The sequence below is a fragment of the Bombus flavifrons genome, chromosome 14 (genome assembly GCF_040668555.2).
Source record: "Bombus flavifrons isolate JBK064 chromosome 14, iyBomFlav1_principal, whole genome shotgun sequence".
NCBI lineage: Eukaryota > Metazoa > Arthropoda > Insecta > Hymenoptera > Apidae > Bombus > Bombus flavifrons.
In genome coordinates, this window is record NC_138455.1 from 6,087,973 (window position 1) to 6,106,744 (window position 18,772).

General features: G+C 32.2%; 6 protein-coding genes across 10 annotated transcripts in view; 2 read left to right on the forward strand and 4 right to left on the reverse strand.

The window, feature by feature from the left end:
* Window positions 1–3,560, reverse strand: part of L (zinc finger protein Lobe) — a 134,573-nt gene extending 131,013 nt beyond the window's left edge. For all 3 annotated transcript variants that reach the window (XM_069128038.1, XM_069128040.1, XM_069128041.1), the window contains exon 1: window positions 3,010–3,560. In XM_069128038.1, the coding sequence (XP_068984139.1) occupies window positions 3,010–3,049 (40 nt within the window). In that variant the 5' untranslated portion in view covers window positions 3,050–3,560. The remainder of the gene's footprint in view (window positions 1–3,009) is intronic.
* Window positions 1–6,004, forward strand: part of Lamtor4 (Late endosomal/lysosomal adaptor, MAPK and MTOR activator 4) — a 160,416-nt gene extending 154,412 nt beyond the window's left edge. For 2 of the 3 annotated variants that reach the window (XM_069128066.1, XM_069128065.1), the window contains exons 2-3: window positions 5,557–5,639; window positions 5,733–6,004. In XM_069128066.1, the coding sequence (XP_068984167.1) occupies window positions 5,568–5,639; window positions 5,733–5,972 (312 nt within the window). In that variant the 5' untranslated portion in view covers window positions 5,557–5,567 and the 3' untranslated portion in view covers window positions 5,973–6,004. Of the gene's footprint in view, window positions 1–5,299; window positions 5,469–5,556; window positions 5,640–5,732 lie in introns of those variants that run through there. The other variant, XM_069128064.1, reaches the window with a different exon arrangement.
* Window positions 6,005–6,187: 183 nt separating this feature from the next.
* Window positions 6,188–8,465, reverse strand: LOC138187364 (coiled-coil domain-containing protein 130 homolog). The gene is made up of 5 exons (XM_069128061.1): window positions 7,535–8,465; window positions 7,114–7,429; window positions 6,766–7,026; window positions 6,544–6,676; window positions 6,188–6,457 (listed from the first exon to the last, which is right to left on the reverse strand). Exons 2-5 carry the CDS (start codon window positions 7,423–7,425, stop codon window positions 6,219–6,221), a joined length of 945 nt encoding a protein of 314 aa, XP_068984162.1. The 5' UTR covers window positions 7,426–7,429; window positions 7,535–8,465; the 3' UTR covers window positions 6,188–6,218.
* Window positions 8,466–8,508: 43 nt separating this feature from the next.
* aub (aubergine) lies at window positions 8,509–15,675 on the reverse strand. Its single transcript, XM_069128047.1, has 9 exons — window positions 15,563–15,675; window positions 11,867–11,921; window positions 11,554–11,676; window positions 11,271–11,479; window positions 10,994–11,176; window positions 10,727–10,897; window positions 10,359–10,638; window positions 9,927–10,282; window positions 8,509–9,848 (listed from the first exon to the last, which is right to left on the reverse strand). The coding sequence occupies exons 2-9, from the start codon at window positions 11,871–11,873 to the stop codon at window positions 8,793–8,795; spliced, it is 2,385 nt and encodes a 794-aa protein (XP_068984148.1). The 5' UTR covers window positions 11,874–11,921; window positions 15,563–15,675; the 3' UTR covers window positions 8,509–8,792.
* On the reverse strand, window positions 13,474–14,037 carry LOC138187097 (streptococcal hemagglutinin-like; the record flags this gene model as incomplete). Its single annotated transcript, XM_069127576.1, is given in 1 exon segment — window positions 13,474–14,037. A coding segment is annotated over 1 exon segment (564 nt), but the record flags the coding sequence as incomplete, so codon positions are not given.
* A 260-nt stretch (window positions 15,676–15,935) lies between the features above and the next one.
* On the forward strand, window positions 15,936–18,712 carry LOC138187359 (HEAT repeat-containing protein 3). The gene is made up of 6 exons (XM_069128050.1): window positions 15,936–16,422; window positions 16,497–16,757; window positions 16,848–17,785; window positions 17,868–18,150; window positions 18,215–18,388; window positions 18,475–18,712. Exons 1-6 carry the CDS (start codon window positions 16,279–16,281, stop codon window positions 18,583–18,585), a joined length of 1,911 nt encoding a protein of 636 aa, XP_068984151.1. The 5' UTR covers window positions 15,936–16,278; the 3' UTR covers window positions 18,586–18,712.
* The last annotated feature ends 60 nt before the right edge of the window (window positions 18,713–18,772 follow it).

The following is an 18,772-nucleotide window of genomic DNA, read 5'->3' on the forward strand; positions in this document are numbered from 1 at the left end:
TACGTCTCTCAGCGCTAATCACCGAACAGTACCGCGCGATATCACCCAGCCATGCTCTAGAAATGCCACGACATCGAAGAAACCGAACACCTTGGAAACTTTCTACACACCAGGCTAACTCGTTCAAAGAAAATCAACCCACGTAGAGGGCAAGGAAAACGAGCATGAGTAAAGCCCAGAAATAGAGTGAAACAGATAAAACGAGAGCCAGACGGAGATAGAAAGACGAGGAAAATAAAATGTGGAAAGGACGATGCGCCAAAGGGAGTAACTGAGATAGAAATATGGAGGAAATAGGGAGGCCGAGAGAGAGGGTGGAAGCAGTGCGACCAGAATTGGATAGGATAGGAGAACTGGTGATTACAGAGGCCGGGAATTCCGCAGGGAGAGGCAGCAGTCCCGCGGGTTTCCACCTAATTCCATCCTGGCTGACTACTGACTCTGTCTCCCTCTCCCATCTCCCTTTCTCCTCTTCCATCTCTCTTTCTCTACTCTAGATAGCTCACTTCGCGTGTCTCCATCGCTATTTCCCTCACTGACAACGTTCCAAACCTCTCCTTTCATCATTCGCCATATCCAACCCCTCTCCATTCCATCCTGTTACGTTCGTTTTCCCTTGGTTTTCTCTCTCTCTCTCTTAGCCTGTTATCCATAGTTCCCTCTCTGTCGGTCGAAACGGCTGACCGGTCACTCTGTTCCTGTCGTTATCCCGATTACCCGGGAACACATACGCCCTGATCATTCTGGGTGAGAGCAAACTGTTCGTACGATCTTCCTCCATTCGGAAGAAAACCTTGCCACCTTCTCCTTCATTCATCCAACGGGCAGATCCTTCTCTCTTTTTCGTTTAGTTCTTCTCCTCTTTCTTGTCTTATGGTTCTGATTACGGACGAACACCTGTGCGCTCGGCTGATCGCTCGCCGAGTGCAGTTTAAATTTAAGGGAATTGACGATAGAGGTTTCGGAGGGGATAACGGGTATCGGAGACTTTTGGGAATTTTTCAGTGTGACTCTTCTGTTTTACTTGTAAGCGCTTATTAGTCCTCGTTCTTCTTTTTGTAGGTTTATGGATTTTCTTCGTTCCTTTTGTGGGTTCAAAGGTTTCCCTTCTTCCAATGCAGTGGCCTCTGATGCAGCGGGACTTGTGGTATGGTGAACGAACATTGCGAAGAACAGGTGTTATGTATGAAGTTATAACGTTGTTATATATATAGAATGAAGCGGAGATAACCTGATTATCTTATTTTATCCTCATTAGTATAGTAGAGTAGATATGGACCGACGATGCGAATCTATTACTTTCTTTCTAAATTGATTATATATTTTTTAATTTAAAATTCTTATAAAATTTCCTAGCTTGATTTACGATCAGTATATAATTTCTTGCACATCTGTATATCTTCTTAGAATCCTAGATATTCCTAGATACGTCTCCCATATTCTTATATTATAAAAATTCAAATATACTCTTCGAATGAACTCTGCTAAAATATTTAACGTTGTGCCCTGATGTTCGTTTACGTAGGATACTCAAAAGAATCAGACTACCTCCAAAACGAAATCAGAAATATAGAAAGTTGTACTTATACAACTTTTAAATTCAGCTTCGAACTCAGATCTATATCCAGTTCCAAATCTCGTACACTTGTGTATTTTGATATAAATCTAAGACTTAAACTGATGCAATTAACCTATACATAGTTTCCAGTTAAAAAATTCTGAGCATATAAATATAAAAATTACAATTTGCAGTAATAAGGAAGCAGCTCGAATATTTAAACTATATTTGATGGAAGAGAAACAAAGGTATAGGTTCCGTAGTCAAAAATAAAAAAAACTTCTATTACAAATAGTACTATGAATTCGTAGTATGTTTTAAGAAATGATTTAATTTCGTCTAATTTTGATTTCATTTCTGTTAATTCACTCAGATTACTGGCAACTGAAACTATATTCTTCTCGTATCGATTCTTCAAATTCTAATTACAAATTTCAGGCTTCGAATTCCATATTCAATTTCAGATCTCCTACATTAGCCCTTACGACCTCAAATCAAATTTCCCTCCATAATTCATTCCAACGATTAGCACGCACGCACGCTTTCATACGAAAAGCAATATTTTCCCAAGAAAACCGCTCCTCTGCACGATTTTCCAATTTTTTGTTGTCCATGCAAGCTCAAGGCCCCGATAAACACTTGGAGCAATCACGTGTCGCAATAGTATGCCGCGGATTCGTAAACATTGCCGAAAGCAAAAGAGAAGAAAAAAAGAAAAAGAAACATCCTCGGAACGAGTCGTGTCGTTTCAATGCTTACACGTTATATTTAACGCGAAGTTTCCAAAAGCTGACTCATGAAATTCCTATATATGTATCTGATAAGCAACAAGAACGGAAAAGATGATAAAATAATTATATGATTTAACGACTCATCTCAATATTTAATATTTGTTCCCCCTTTTTTACGAAACAAGAAAACCTCGTTAAATTGAACGTCTTTCTAATTTAATACACTTGATGTTCGAAGTTTATGAAGATGGTTAGGTTAAGTTTTAGGTACTTTCAGGGACGACAAATAATTATTTAAACAATGGTAGTACTTTCGTTTATTCAAACGTGGTTAGGTAAATTTATCAAAATCTATCCCTAACCTAATTTACTGATAAATTTCCTAACGTCAACTGAATTAAAATAAAAGAATATTATATTCTTATATATATAGAATATAAAAGAATATAATATTATATTCTTATATAGTCAATAAACTATGTAATTATAAGACTGCGAATTTCTATGTATTTATAGGAAATTTAAAAGTGCAAAGATGCACATAATACATATAATATGGAAAAACACATATATCAAATATTCAGAGTATTTATTATGATATTTAGTAGATGATATTTAGCAATTCTACTTACATTCCGCATCTTTCCATTTTGTGCATATAATAATATAAAAGTCCATAAAAATCAATCTAGTAATTACATATGAAAGTAAGGCACTCACGTTTTAGAGATCGAGGCTTTGCCTGCTTCCTCCTGGACATAGCAGCGTGACACCTCTCGACTAGTAGATCAGTAGTAACGATTCAGTCACATTTCGGAACACTTCTCAGAACTCGATCCATCCGTGCACAAACCTAACCCAAATCAGCCACACTATGTGCAGTCGTTGACAGTTTTATTTGAATTCGTGATCGTAGACAGAAACCGTGATACGAACGACAATTTCGAATAACGAACGATAATCTCGCGTGAATTCGAATGAACGATTACCCGCGCACAGTAACCATGGCGACGGACAGTAACATCTTCGAGAAACGAAAGAAGATCGAGTCGAACAAATGATCGACCAATTTATTTACGATAATTTCCTATATCTTCCATAAGGGACACGAAATAATAAGTTAGAACGATTTATCACTGAGGATATCTGATTATTTTTTGGAAAAATTCGAGTACCGGAAACCACGTGGTCTCGCGTGATGGTATTAAGGAAGATTTCAACGGAACACAACACAAACACAGAACAAACGCGCTCGGAAGACGCGCAACGAATGACACTGTACTTGATACCGCAAAGTCGCTGGTGCAGAGAACCACTGAGATCCTCACTGCACATGCGCACTGTATCTAACTGATAGTGGCCTGCGCAATTCTACCTTTAATGCGGCTGAAATAAATTTATATAGAAAACACAACGCGATATTATTAACGCGTTCATCACTTTCACAGCCCTATATTCGCCGTTGTTTAACGCTCTGAAATATGCTATATGCTATAGATATCAACGAAATTTTATTAAGTATAGCTTGTTCGTATAAAAATGTAAATATTAATTTAAATTATTTGATAAGTAATCTGTATACTATAAGGATATAACAATTAAAATAGAAGTACATAACACTAGGAGTGGTTCGATTAAACATCATTGATATCTACATCCACTACCTGTCCACTTACTTTCGTCCACGATTGTATGTTAGAAAATGACATACAATGAAAAACAAAAGTATTCGTACAACTGGAATATAAGAGTAAAAAGAGGAATATTTTCTACATTATTAAATATATTTAGATATGTGTAATTATGTATTGTACATTAACACTTGCAGTAGTAAATGAATATAAACAAAAGTTAATTCATAGATACTATTACACATATATGTGTGATATCAATCTTAAAGGCTTGCATGATATAAAAGCGCGGATTTCGCTAAAAATCTAGTATTATCCATGCCCAATAGATCGCAGGCAATTATTTGTCAAAAAGCTCATAAAATATTAACTGTAATACAAACATATTAATTAATAGTACTGTACAAATACTTTCGTTTCAATAATCGAATAATTTAATTAACATTTGCCTGTGAACATTTGTTACTATGAGTACTTAAATATAATAAAGAGATATGTATTCAAATATATTTAATGGGATACAATATATATTTTTTAATTCTACATTCAAACTGTACAAATACTTTTGTCTTTGACTGTATGCACGTTTGTTATAATATATTAATAAAAATAATAATAATAATATCGTAAAAATCGTAATCATGAAACTATATGAGCAGATCATGGTTTTTTATGTAAAAATATAAATGTAGAAATTGAGATTCTTTAATGAAATTGAATTTCAACTATTCTTTTCAATATTATCTATAACGCATATTACACATTTTCGTACTTTCTAACCAATTGGTAAAGTATAGATTAGTAGAAGTAAATTTTTTAAAAATAGAAAATTATTAACATTGTTCTTATTAAATAATATATTTATAACGTATCCATTCTAATAAGTAACTCCTGTTTCGAATTAATTAAATTATAGATAAGTGAATTTTTAGAAGTATCACACTTCTAGGAAATTAACAACATAAAAATAGTCAAATATTATAATGCAGTATAAACAAAATGAAACTAATACATACATACGCATAACACACTTAGTACTTCCAGAAAATTCACAAAGCAATACTGTGTAAATGTAAAGAAATTTTATGGACCAGATTTGATAATAAACCGAAATAGTATGGAAAAAATATTATAAAATGCTCAATATTTGTGTCATGCTACAATTGCTTTATACCTATGCAATTTCGAAAAATTGAAGAAATACATTAAAATGTAGCTATCTGAGATGTTCTTCTATCTTTTTTTGTTTCCAATTTGTTTGTTGAAGTTTTCCAGGTAATATATATATTTATCTTAATTTACTTTCCAACATATTGAAACTGTGTTGAACGGAAGAAATTCTGCATTACCGACGGAGAAGAATCAGCAGAGATATACACAGGTTGATATCTTTGACAGCTCATTGATTTCATAGTTTTGTAAAATTGCCTACGAATTTTGATCGATATATTTCATTTTTTGTTTTTCTTTTTGGTAACTTGTTAAATATAAATGATTTCATGGTACAGTTAATACTTTGAGACCGTTAAGACATAATAATATAAATAGGTTAGAAATTGAATGTTTATAGAAAAAGAACGAATAAAACAGTTCCATCTGTAAATTTAATATTAAAGATTAAGTTAATATTTGAATTCAGGAAAAAATATGCTTTCACTGGAACGTATACCAGATCAAATTGGGCATCTAATTTTGACAGAGGATGGAGCTGTATTAACGGTAATATTCTCTTGCTCATTAATTATATAGAAATTGCTATACAATTGTCAATTAATTGTCTATAAAATCTGAACATTGTATACTTCATTTTAGTCTGGAGGTGAACTGGAAAATGATGAGAGATTTGCAAACATTGTTATAGGATTAATCACACTAACCAATAAAGTTGATCCCAAAGCATTTCCTAATAACGAGACTTTTGATAAAATATCAATAACGTATCCAGATCATTGTTATATTATTTGTCTCTCAAACAAAAAGATCCATGTAGTGAAAAAAAAATTGATATCCTCAACAACTGCAGCTGTAGAACAACCTCTTATTGATGTATAAATGAATGTCATCCATTCATGCAAAAATAAAACTGGTATGAAACCGGAATATGCAAATTTGTTCGATATTACTAATGTTAATAAAAATATGATGATAATAAATTTGTCTTTGTGTTACTTGTTAATGTCTCATTTTTATCCCATTTTTATAAATATTTTTATAAATACTATAAATATTGTATATACTAAATAACATTATAAATTATATTTGTTACATATATACATATTTTTATTACAAATATCTGTGCTATGAATCATTATCTGTATCAGAACTATCATAAGTAACTAACGATGTACTTAACGTACTAGTAGTTGTTTTCGAACTCGAAGGTTCTTGTTGAGTAAGCTTAGGAAGTTTATGTGTTTGATCTGTTCGATTTTTAGTATTATTGCTTAATACAGAATGTGACGAATGTTTTAGTTTATCTCTAGACCTTACAATAGTAATCAATCGTTTCAAGGGGTTGTGCCCATTCTTTTTTGTATCTGAAACAAAGAAAACAAATACTAAATACAATGTTACAAAAGCATGCTACAAAAACATATTTTTTATATATACTCTAAATCATTACCTCTTTTATGCATCAGTAATTTGGCTAACCTTATATCATCTTCGTGTTCATTAACTAAGTCAATATTCAATCCACTTTTTTTAAGCAACACTTGATCCAAACTTTGTTTCTTCTGTAACTCGTTTTTTCGTGTCTACAATATAAAATACTTATCAGCAACCAATTCTCAAAATATTTATAATATAAAACTGGCTATATAAATAATTATATACATAAACATACTCTAAATGCGGAGCGTAATGCACAATTTGAAGAGTAATCATCCTTCCATGTAGCATTATTTAATGCTATTGCACTTTCTAAGGAAGAATCTTTTGATTTTGCTATTTTCTTATCTTCTATACCATGTTCCAACTTGTACATAGCATCATCATATAGTCTGCAAGATACTTCTTTTGTTTCTGGTACCACCTGTTCATTTTCTTTAGGATCCCAGCGATTTTCTTGGCGTTTTGCACCACTCACAATTACATAATCTAAATTCTGTGCAAAAAGATATTTTTTTTAAATCAAAGTAACCAAATGTGATAAACAAGCTAGTAAAGGTGACACAAAGACGATGATACTCACTGCTGGATCAGTTTTTATTTCAAAATGATTGTCACAGAGATGACATTTCATACGAAATTGATACAATGGTGTACTGTAATACATTCCAATTTTTTTTTTCTCTGCATTGTAACGAACACCCATTCCTACATGATTGCCACAACCATCACACCATATATTATATGGCATTTCAAATCTGACAATAAGAATACCCATGTGTAATTTACGTGCTCTTTCACGTAGTGCATGAGTACCAAGAAATTTGTTAAGACCACCAACACGGGGATCGTAATCAGGTGGATAGTATAAATTTGTTCCCTTACGTTCTCCCATTGTTCTACAGAATTCAAACAATTATATAAAAACTTATATTAAATGTATTATTTTACAAAGTATTTTGAGGTGTTATTTTTATATTATATTTAAAATATAATAGTATTACCGAATACCTTGATTTCTAATGTGTTTTCAGGACAAAAATAAAACGAATTATTTATATAACTTTTGTTTATTTATATAACACTTTTGCCTGAAGAAAAATTCTGACATAAAAGTACCTCACACTCTTACGTTACACCGAACCTGAGAACAATTTACGATAAAACAGGTTAGGCAACTTAATAACACATTTAAACACATTCTAGTATAGCTACTTTTACGTTGATATTTTTGTATCGCAGTACCGCCATGCTAACTGATCGAAATTCTATTTTATTATTAATTGGTCACCGCGAAATTTGAAGAAACTAAACATATTATATATCTGTAAAATAGAAAAGATGCTAAAAATTTTCTATAAAAATACTTTTTTCAAGAAATGATCAGATATAAGAACACTACTGCAGTCGTAATAGAATTAATGTAGAAACAGAAAATGCACCTTCTTTATTTTTTGTATAAAAATAGCTTTACATAATACCATTATGTATATTGTAGCCTCCACAATACAAAGCACCGTGTCAATTGGTAACATTATAAGTTTTCTTAATTACACTAAATCAAGATAAAAATATAGTTCAAAGCTCTGACTGAAACAGACCTTATTCTATCTCAGACTTCTATTCACTCATCCAATTCGTGGACACGTAATTATACCGTGAAGACTATTATAATACTTATATGACATTATATGACAAATGATAATACATCCTTAAAAAATATATAATTCCACTTATATAAAAAAAAATATAACTTCTTAGCAAATCTTAATCATAGATGATGTATGAAATATGCAATGTTATTTTATTCCTAATTTAACTTTTATTTGTATCTGTAGATTTAAAATATAACCTAAGCAACGTAAGTAAATAAAATTATAAACGTAATTATTTTTTGTACTTTATGTTTCAATGTCCTGCGTAATATAACACAAAACCAGGAGTACATTATTTCTTTATTGTTTCTCAGATCTCTCCATTTCATAATCAAATCAATGTGAACCTAATACTAATTAGATTTAATAAGCAATAATGATAAAATATTACTTAACAATATTATATTTATGTATCATAAACTATTATCATTTGAGGATCTTCAGATACGTTCAAAAAACCAAATAATAACTAATCTGTCACAATAGGAAAGTTTTTAAAAACATAATTCTATTGTTACTTTACGTATACGATAAGTCTTATAGTGTAATTTATGTATCTTAGTTTGTACATTAAGAGAATGGTATAATAATGTATACCGGTAAAAATTTACAAATAGTACAATATTTCTTCCATGTGATGACTAGGATCCTGACGTAAGAACTGAGCCACCAAGAAGGCAAGTTTGTGAGCATATTGACAAGGTGCAGGTACCCTTACGGTACCAGACCAATTATAATACATATGACATAACTTATATGTCAATCTTTGCATTTGATCAGGCAACCAACCTGTGGTGTCTGCAACCACATGGTATGCGCACGGTGTCACCGTACCTTGTCGCACGTTTTGAGATACAATGAAAAAGTCATATCTTATCGGATTAGTTACAATATCATCAATGACTGTACCCGGGGGTGGATTTTTCTTATCGCTAAAGATTCGGGTATTAATTCGTTTCGTCACTATCAGGAAGGCAAATTTCACGGATAGACCCGATTCAGCGTGTATAGCTTTTAATTTGTCTCGTATTTGTGCTATTTCATGATCCATTACGTACGGCACTTGGCCCTCGCCAACGCCATCACGATAAAACACAATAAACGATGGGAATTTACAATTCGTTTTTCTATAAGCCTTCAATGCGCTATCGAGATTTGTCGCGAACTTATTTGAAAGTTCTTGGCCTACATTATGAGCACTAGTCACGCTATAGTACCGTGTCAAACCACTATCTAACGAAGCCACCATCGCACCATAATCACGAGTTTTGTTACTAGTATCGTGACACACGTCAAAACCGACCACCATCAGATCGACATCTGGCAGGTCAATAGACCAAGGAGAACCACCCAATTTGCAATTCATTTGAATAGCTACTTTCGTAGCTATTGTTCTTACATTCTTGTTTATAAGATTCTTTTCAAGGAATACTTGCGAGGGAGTATGTCGATCTACAATACACTTTTTCTTAATAGCGCTATAGCGGTCGCTTCTATTATTCGGTACAACACAGAGGACTAACTCTGGATTAACTCTGCCCAGAACATGTTCCAGAAATTCGGCGTAAGCATTAGAGCGTTCATCAGTTATTTCGTAATACTTTGGGTAATTTATACTAGAACCCATTCCCGAAGCAGCATTTTTAATCAAATGAACAAAATTCTGTAAAATAAAAATACATTGTAGCAACGAATTAATAGCGAGGAAGAAGTATAATTCTATAAAATTTTGATTTCTTACTTGAACGTCGTCCTTTACTTTATGCGCGTAGATTACCACCCAGAGCCTTAATTTCTTTGGATTGAATAACGATTGTTTATGTAATTGTCTTGTCCAATCTCCTCCTTTACCCGCTGTAACTGTGCAATCATTACCTAGATGAATTAATTCTGCATCCAAAACACGCGCCGGTACATCAAGCAACTGGTCAGAAAGTTTCAAATTCCATTGATCTAGCTCGGTTTTGATTGCCGGTTCCGAGTGGAGTCTCGTATTGAAAGCCATTAATTTCTTCATACGTGAATCTGGACTTACGCGTGTGTAATCTGCCAATGAACGCATTAAACCGAAATTTTCTCTCATCTTATCGGTTAAACCTGCATAGAAATGACTTATCGTAAGATAAAAACATAAAATGAATTATACAAATACAGAATGAAGTGGAAAAAACACCTGTTGCACGGCATAATTCAGGAACAAGATATATTAGTTCACATTTGCCAGAGCGACGGTCTCTTGGTCTTGCTCTTGTTATAAGCAGTGGTTGACGCTTTTCACGAATTGTAATTCGATATTTACTTTTGTAATAATCTCTATACGTTATCGGATCACCATTTTTCAGCAGAAATGTTGAATCAGGACCTACATTATAATCTATATCCGATATACGATATGTGTGGTTATTGTAATCAGTAAGTACGACTAAACCAAGAACTAGGCTTTCAAATTCTTTCTAGAGATATGAACCGTTTGATATAAATATATAATAAAACAAAAATATATAATTAAATTAAGGATATGTTAGTAATCAATATTCTTACCTTATAATTATCATTGCTTTTACGGAAACAGTCGTTTAATATATCTAGTACAGTTTGCTGACGCATAACTTTATGTGTAATCTCAGCACACATAAGAATACTGTTTTCGTGTTGTCTTATAGACGTAAGATAGCCAGGCCAAAGTTCCATTCTATGACCCTGTACGTCTATCTATTTGAATTATAATTGTGTTAAACAATTCGTGGGTAATAATATAAATATGTAATATAAATATCAAATAATTATAACAATTATTTTTTTACTTACTTTGTCATTTGCGTCGTAGTAATCGCGCCCCACAATCTGGAGTTTCAATAGTTCTAGGCATCTTCGCATAATTATATTAAAGAATTGAAGATAACCGTGGTCGCCCTTCTGCATATCTCCAATAAATTTCAAAACAATTTTAATATTGGCTCCATCCGATATTCGCTTAGACCAAATCTCCAGCTTTAGAATTAAATTTATGTTATACACATTTGTTCATATCTCATCAAAGATGTAGCATACAACGTATAATTTAATTCACTGAAAAATATCTTACTTGTTCCACACGTTTAGTGCTATATAGAAGAGTTCCATCGAAAACATATGGTCCTAAAGCATCTTTATGAGATTTGACCAATCCTTTACGGATAGCAGTTCGATCTTCCTCTGGAATAAAATCAACTCTGTATTGGTATAAAGCCCAATCAGTTGTTGTCACCAACTTAAAATAATTCGTCTGCATCAGTACTTCAGTTCCAGATACGCCTGAAAATTTTAATGCTTATATAATATGTATTTTATGTTTTTCACATAAATATGAAAGTACTAAATGTATTAACCTTTTTTGCTAACTAAATGTTCTGGTCTTGTGACTATTTCTGAGGCTAACACACGTCTGCCTCGCGTAGCTCCTCTTCCTAACTGACTTCCTCCTGTACCTTCTCCACTACTGCCTGGAGGTGCTATAATATATCATGTATGTAAATTCATAAAAAAAAATTTTCTATATATTTCTCTGTGCTATCAAATAATATAAAGACGGTTTGAAAAATTTGCAGTCTGATAATGCACCTCTGGCTGTAAACATTTCAAATCGTTTCCAATATATTTGAAAGTAATGTATAAACAGCATGGAAAATTTATTAATTGTACCTTCCATTTTTTTAGGAGGATCTTCTTGAACCTTTTCGCGCCTTTCTGGAATATCCTAAAATAAGATAAAAACATATCTTTGATAACAAAATAACAGTTTAGATCTTTATTATAATGTAAAAATAAAATGAAACACAAAAAATACAACAAATGTCATATTGTTGGGATAATTTGTCTAAAAAAGAATGCAATATAAAAATAGCATCATGACAAAAAACGTTTACTAAACAATAATACACACTACTAATCTTCTCTATACCTTTCATCTCTGGATAAATCTTGCTCTACACAAACAAAAAACGAATGAAATTCAAATTTCATTTATATGTACTTTTAAGAAGTATACATGTACTACATGTATACAGTATATACACATACTTCCTATATATATTCTTTAAAAATGCACATATTTTTTAAAAGTTCTTGAGAAACAAATTATAAATTAACAATATATCACTTTCAGCATGCGATTGAACTTTACTGCACATATTATACGTCATTCTACTCGTTTTGACATGCTGGATGTGAATATCACAACCATTTCTAATGGAAGTGAGTTTCTCCATAATTTACTATACTTACTATATGCTATATACACTAATATTATATACACCAATAACATATACTAATAAAAATAATACAATACATTTAGAAAATATAATAGAAATTATTTTGTAATCACAAAGACTGCTTTTCTGTTCACATCAGATATATGTATGTAAGTGAATCTTCCACATGTGCCATCAACACTTCTTGAAGCATCTTTGTCTCTTGTTTATAAGATAGCATCTTGAGTCTAATAACAATTCTAAGAATCACTGAGAATTTTCTTCAAAAGCATTAGCATCATCTTTCTTTCAACATGTATGCTTTACTTGATTTTAAAGATCAGTAAAGTAGGGAACTAGAAAACGGTACTGTTATGGATTATATAAATGCCCAATCAACAATACTTACTACTTAGAAATAACTCACAAAAATTAATATTTCTTCATAAAAAGTTGTTGTGGAAAGCAAGAAGGAAACTATATCGTTTATTGAAGTATATATTCTAAAGGAACTAAAAACCAATTGTAAGGTTGAGTTCCTGTCTTATCTCCTTACGTTTAAAATTTAATATGTGAATTATATAAACATATCTCGACATAAACAAGTAATGTAGTTAACTCCATACCCAAAACTAATTCACATCAAGGTAGAAAGTATCAAAAAATTTTATGAATATTTCAAAAATATGTAATTTCTACCAAAAACAAAGTAGGATGACATAAAACATGTGCCAAAAGCATAGGGGAACAATGGGTAATCTCTTACCCAGCATGCTGAGATTACCAAATTTATAGTCTCGTATTTCATAAATTACCACTGGTGGATCTTGTGGTACTGAATCTGTTCTTTCCATAGGTGGCCCTGGTGGAAGCCTAACGTACTCCGAAGGATTAGACGGTGTATCAGGCTGAACATTACTTGGATGTGCAGGTGGATATGAAGGTGGATGACAAGATGAAGGTGGTAATGGATACTGAGACTGAGGTGGAGGTAGAGGTTGATGTTGATGTTGAGGCGGAGGCGGAGGTTGATGTTGAGGCGGAGGCGGAGGTTGATGTTTAGGCGGAGGCGGAGGTTGATGTTGAGGCGGAGGCGGAGGTTGATGTTGAGACGGAGGCGGAGGTTGATATTGAGACGGAGGCGGAGGTTGATATTGAGACGGAGGCGGAGGTTGATATTGAGACGGAGGCGGAGGTTGATATTGAGACGGAGGCGGAGGTTGATATTGAGACGGAGGCGGAGGTTGATATTGAGACGGAGGCGGAGGTTGATATTGAGACGGAGGCGGAGGTTGATATTGAGACGGAGGCGGAGGTTGATAATGAGACGGAGGCGGAGGTTGATATTGAGACGGAGGCGGAGGTTGATATTGAGACGGTGGCGGAGGTTGATGCTCAGGTGGAGGTGGATGTTGAAGTTCATGTTGAGATGGAGGTTGATGTTCAGGTGGAGGTGGATGTTGAGGTTGATGTTCAGATGGAGGTAGAGGTTGAGGTGGATATGGGTATGTAAATGGATATTGAGATGGATATTGAGATGGAGATTGAGGTACATATGGATGTTGAGGTTGATGTTGAGGTGGAAGTAGAAGTTGAGGTTGATGTGGATATGGAGGTTGAGGTAGAAATGGAAATGGATATTGAGGTTGATATTGAGATGTATATTGAGATGGATATTGAGATATATATTGCTGTGGATATGGATGTTGAGGTTGTTGTTGAGGTTGAGATTGAGGTTGAGATTGAGATTGAAGTTCTAGCTCAGTGAATTTCATAGACTTATCCCTATCAGGAGATCCATGTCGTAACTCAAATTCATATTCAGATTCAGGTCGAGAACTACATGGAGGTCTATAGTTAGGATCTTCATCAAAGTACATTTTCAGAGGAGATTGAGTTCGAATATCAACCTCAGATCCCGCAGTCGCTGGCTTAGTATCACTAGCAGTTTGGGGTTTTTTATGTTCTGGAGGTTTTATGTTTAATACTTCGTGAACCATTAATGGATGTTTTTCTTGTGAAAATATTTGATATTCCCGCCCAGATATCTCAAAATCTGTGCTTCTTTCATCTTGATCTGTTCCTTGTACATGACCCTCATCGCCCTTATCACCCTTATCACCCATGATTGAATTTAACCTTTAAACATTTTTTTTAATTTTCTCCTTTATAACAAGAAAATAGAAATTTATTTAGAAAACAAAGAATAAGTCTGTATCATTGTAATAAAAAAGTCTATCTTTTATTAATGTTGTGATGAATAAAAAAGACGCTTATTTTATATCACAAATGCAATATAAATAAAAGCAAGTTAACTTTTCAATTATTAATATTAATAAGAGACAAATATTTTTATTAAAAACCTACAACTTTTCTCTGAATACATGTTTCATTTCTAATTTATGAAAACGATATTGTCGTCCCAAAAGTTCAAAACACGAACTTAGAAAAATAATTCAAATATACATGTTTAAGTTTATACAGCCGATAGTACTTCAAGGTTAAATAAGAACCGAAACCAAAACTTCTGATACTTGACCAAGATAATAATAAAAAAAAAGAGCGATATATCAATTTCACTGAATATGATCAATATAGAACTTACGTACACATATAGTATTTTGCAATAAAGATAAGTAAAAAATGTTACAAACAAAAGCCGCAACAAAGCAACACCGGCATATTGGCGGCAACGTGGTCCCGTAAATCTATACATAAAAAATACCTTCTAATTCAAAACAAATGATACATTGCAATTATAAAATGATAGCAAATTGGCAATAAACAATTAAACGAACTAATGAGAAATTGTCTAATTTTAATATTGTATCAATATATAAATCAATATATAAACCTTGTAATTAAATCTACTAATTGAATCTTGTAATTAAATCTACTAATTAAATCTTGTAACTAAATATCATAATAATTATGATCGTATAATTGTAATCTTGTAAAATATATTTGTCATATGATTTCTCTAAATTTATTTAAATAAATACGCTGAATTGTATTCAGAAAGTTGAAAATGTTTGCATAACGTCGGTATTGCAACTATTAAGTCTTTATAAACTAACGTTTAGGAAGTTGGTAATTTCAGCAAAAAATATTAGTGAAGTGTTGAATTAATTATAAAAAAATATCTTACGGTATACGACGAATTTAGAAAAAAAATCGGCTACCGGATAATTTAATTAACACGCAATTAAATCGAAAACTGCAGACTCGATGTTGGAAAACACACAAAACATACGAACTTGACCTAGCGAAACCAAATTGTAAATAACGCATGCGTGCTAAGACAAAAATTGAAATCCTGAATCTGTACAGTACTGTAACAAGTAAAACATTTTTTGGATATTCTCTTATTTTTCTACATTACTATAAGAATTGAATGCTATAGAAATTTAAAGATGGTGGTTACGGAAGAACAATTCTAGTATGTATTTTTTATTAAAGATACTATATAGACATTTATTTTATGATAATATAACCTTTTAAAAAATTTGTTCTTATTTGCATATATTGATACGTGAATGTAACTGCTCAATGCGCATGCCTCACATAAAAGCCAAAAGAATTATGGGTAATTTCTTGCTACTTTACTTTAAAAACATCGACATATGTAAGTGTTTAAAAAGTATAGATATTCTATTCGTTCATGAAATTCACTATACCAATGAGACAGTTTGATAACATAACCAATCATAAGAAACAAAATAATTAAAATTTTCTTCCGTTTCTGGTGAAATTATCAAATGAAAGGAGAGATAAAAAAAGTACTAAAATACGTTCATTTTTAACAAACTTAACCTGTAAATAATTTGTATCATTTGTATATTAATAAGAATATATTAGTAAAAAATGGGAAAACAAAAGAGACAAAGAAGTAGACCCCATAAGCAGAATCCTACAGGACTTGTGTCTGTCAAGGATTTTGAGAGTGAAGAGATTGAAAATGTTACGAACGAAGATCGGGAACGTGCTCTACAGAGAGTATACGAAGAGGTTATCTTACATAAGATATTATTGCTCCATTTTTTTAATATATAAAATTAACTGTGAATTTATTAATGTTACAGATAAAGTCTGTTAATGTGGAGGAAAAATTATCCGGGTTGCAAGCAATTGAATTGATGTCATGCAATTCAGCACTTGCTGTGCAGATTGCAAAGAGTGAAATTGCTAAATTAGTTGGTCCACTACTTGTCGATAAGAATGTACTTGTAAGAGCTTGTAGTGCAAGTGCTTTGAGATATATAGCAGATAATGGAAAAACAGAAGCACATAGAAGTTTATTGAAAGATGATATTATGACTCCACTGTGTACTTTGTTGACGCAAGTAAGTTTAAAAGAATGTTTATTTCTTTCTATTCTATTCTATTCTATTCTATTCTATAATATGGACTAATGTTTTTTATATAATTTGTAGTATTATACAAATTGGCAACCAAAAGTTGATCATAATGGGAAAGGCAAGACAACTGATGAAAGAGAAGCTTTTATCCAAGCAGTCACATTACTGTGGACGCTATGCGAACACAGTGAATTTGCTATAAGATGTTGTAACAAAGATGATATTGTTTCTATCCTGACAAAATTTTTTGATATCGCTTCCTATGGCATAGAAATTGCAACAGTTACAATGCAATGTTTATTATCTTTATCAGAAAATAATCCTATTGCTGCTAGAAAGCTTCAGAGCTGTGAAAATATGCTTATTCAGCTGTTAAATGCAGAAATAAAGGATACTACTATTTCTGAAGTAGTATGTTTTAAAACTGCCCTAAGCGGTTTATTGATTAATCTGATTAATTATATGGAAAATAATTCTATAATTATAGTATGCAAAGTGATAAATGTACTTTCTAATACACTTTCTATTGATTGTAAACAGTTATTATCCAATTTGACTTCAATTTTACCTCATGAAAAAAATGCTTTTTCAAGCAGTGCAAAGAAGAAGGTACAAGAAAACCGAAGGATTTTTGGTGCACAGCAACAAGCACTAGAGATTTTAGCCAACTTGTGTTCAGAAGACCAAGAAAATGAGAATGAATCTGATTTGGACGATTCAGATTGTGAGACTGGGGGTATAGATGATGTTTGTATGGATAATAAATTATACAAAATCTTTTCTCTCCCACTAGAAGTAGTGGAAGTATTTAATACTTGTAACATAGTAAGTAAAGTATGGGATAAAACTAGATTTGTGGATGAAGATACAATAGAAATATTACAACAAAATAATGAAGGAAAGGACATCTTAAAACAAGTTCATAAACTAAAATGTACAGCTTATTTATGTTTAAATAACTTGATGTCAAGTTTAGAAGTCGATGTACTTGGTGGTATGGAAAATATATATAGGTACAATATCCAAAATTTAATAACAAACAATAGCCAAATTGTTGGAATAAAATTATTTAATTTGTACTCTTTTTAAGATTAGAATGTGGATGGACATTGGAACAGTTGTCTTCAAAGATACAAACCCAAATGATATTGAACTATTGGAGTCTGCTACAGCAGCTATGAGAGCAGCTATTCAAAGGCTATCAAAAGAAAAAGGAAAAATTTTTAATCGGTTAACACTGGCTGACGTTCAACCAATGATAAACGGAGAACGTCAATGTCCAAATACGAACGTCCGCGTGAATTTGATACGAACATTAGGTACTTTAGCTTTGATTTTAATGAACAGTGATACTCCCGAAGCTCACGAGTTAATTAAGGTAAGATTAATAGATTTCTATTGGGCTAAACAATAAATGATCTCTTACATTAATATTTTTTCAGCACGTGTCTACGTTTTTATTAGACATTTGTAAGACGGAGTTGTCGGTTTGGATCATGGCAGAATCCTTAGATACAATAATGGATATATATGCAGAAGACGATAGCGATCAGTTAGCAAGTGAAATTAAATTAGTAGAAAAATTACACGTCCTGGCACCACTTTTTAAGAACAAGGTGCGATTCTGCTTTCAACTTGAATATTTAAAACTATAGAATTCACACATCCTGAATTCGTGGTTACAATTATATTTTATTTATAGATGAGACAACAAAGGAAAAATTTAGGAGACAATGTTGCAATAGTGTCTACAGTGAATACAAATATCATGAGGTTCATAAGGTACAAAGAAAAAAGAATTCGAGATCTTTAGAAACCTTTTGTTTTGTTTTCTTTTTTTTTATACATTAACATTGTTTTGTAAATTATATATACTAGTACATTAATGTACTAAATTAATATTTACAATTTGTAACAATAAAAGCTTTCTCTATCTCGAATCAACCAGTGATTAAATTTCATCGTCCTCGAGAAAAATCAATCATACAAATAGAGGCAAA

Excerpts from the sequence above, each read along its gene's own strand:
- LOC138187364 (XM_069128061.1), bottom strand. The coding sequence starts at position 7,425 with ATGGGAGAACGTAAGGGAACAAATTTATACTATCCACCTGATTACGAT. Across the intron at positions 7,027-7,113 it reads AAATAAAAACTGATCCAGCA|AATTTAGATTATGTAATTGT; the intron begins GTGAGTATCATC and ends CTTTTTGCACAG. Across the intron at positions 6,458-6,543 it reads ATTACTGATGCATAAAAGAG|ATACAAAAAAGAATGGGCAC; the intron begins GTAATGATTTAG and ends TCTTTGTTTCAG.
- aub (XM_069128047.1), bottom strand. Across the intron at positions 11,480-11,553 it reads ACATTTAGTTAGCAAAAAAG|GCGTATCTGGAACTGAAGTA; the intron begins GTTAATACATTT and ends TAAAATTTTCAG. Across the intron at positions 10,283-10,358 it reads TGAATTATGCCGTGCAACAG|GTTTAACCGATAAGATGAGA; the intron begins GTGTTTTTTCCA and ends ATTTCTATGCAG.
- LOC138187359 (XM_069128050.1), top strand. The coding sequence starts at position 16,279 with ATGGGAAAACAAAAGAGACAAAGAAGTAGACCCCATAAGCAGAATCCT. Across the intron at positions 17,786-17,867 it reads GGTATGGAAAATATATATAG|AATGTGGATGGACATTGGAA; the intron begins GTACAATATCCA and ends TTTTAAGATTAG. Across the intron at positions 18,389-18,474 it reads CACCACTTTTTAAGAACAAG|ATGAGACAACAAAGGAAAAA; the intron begins GTGCGATTCTGC and ends TTTTATTTATAG.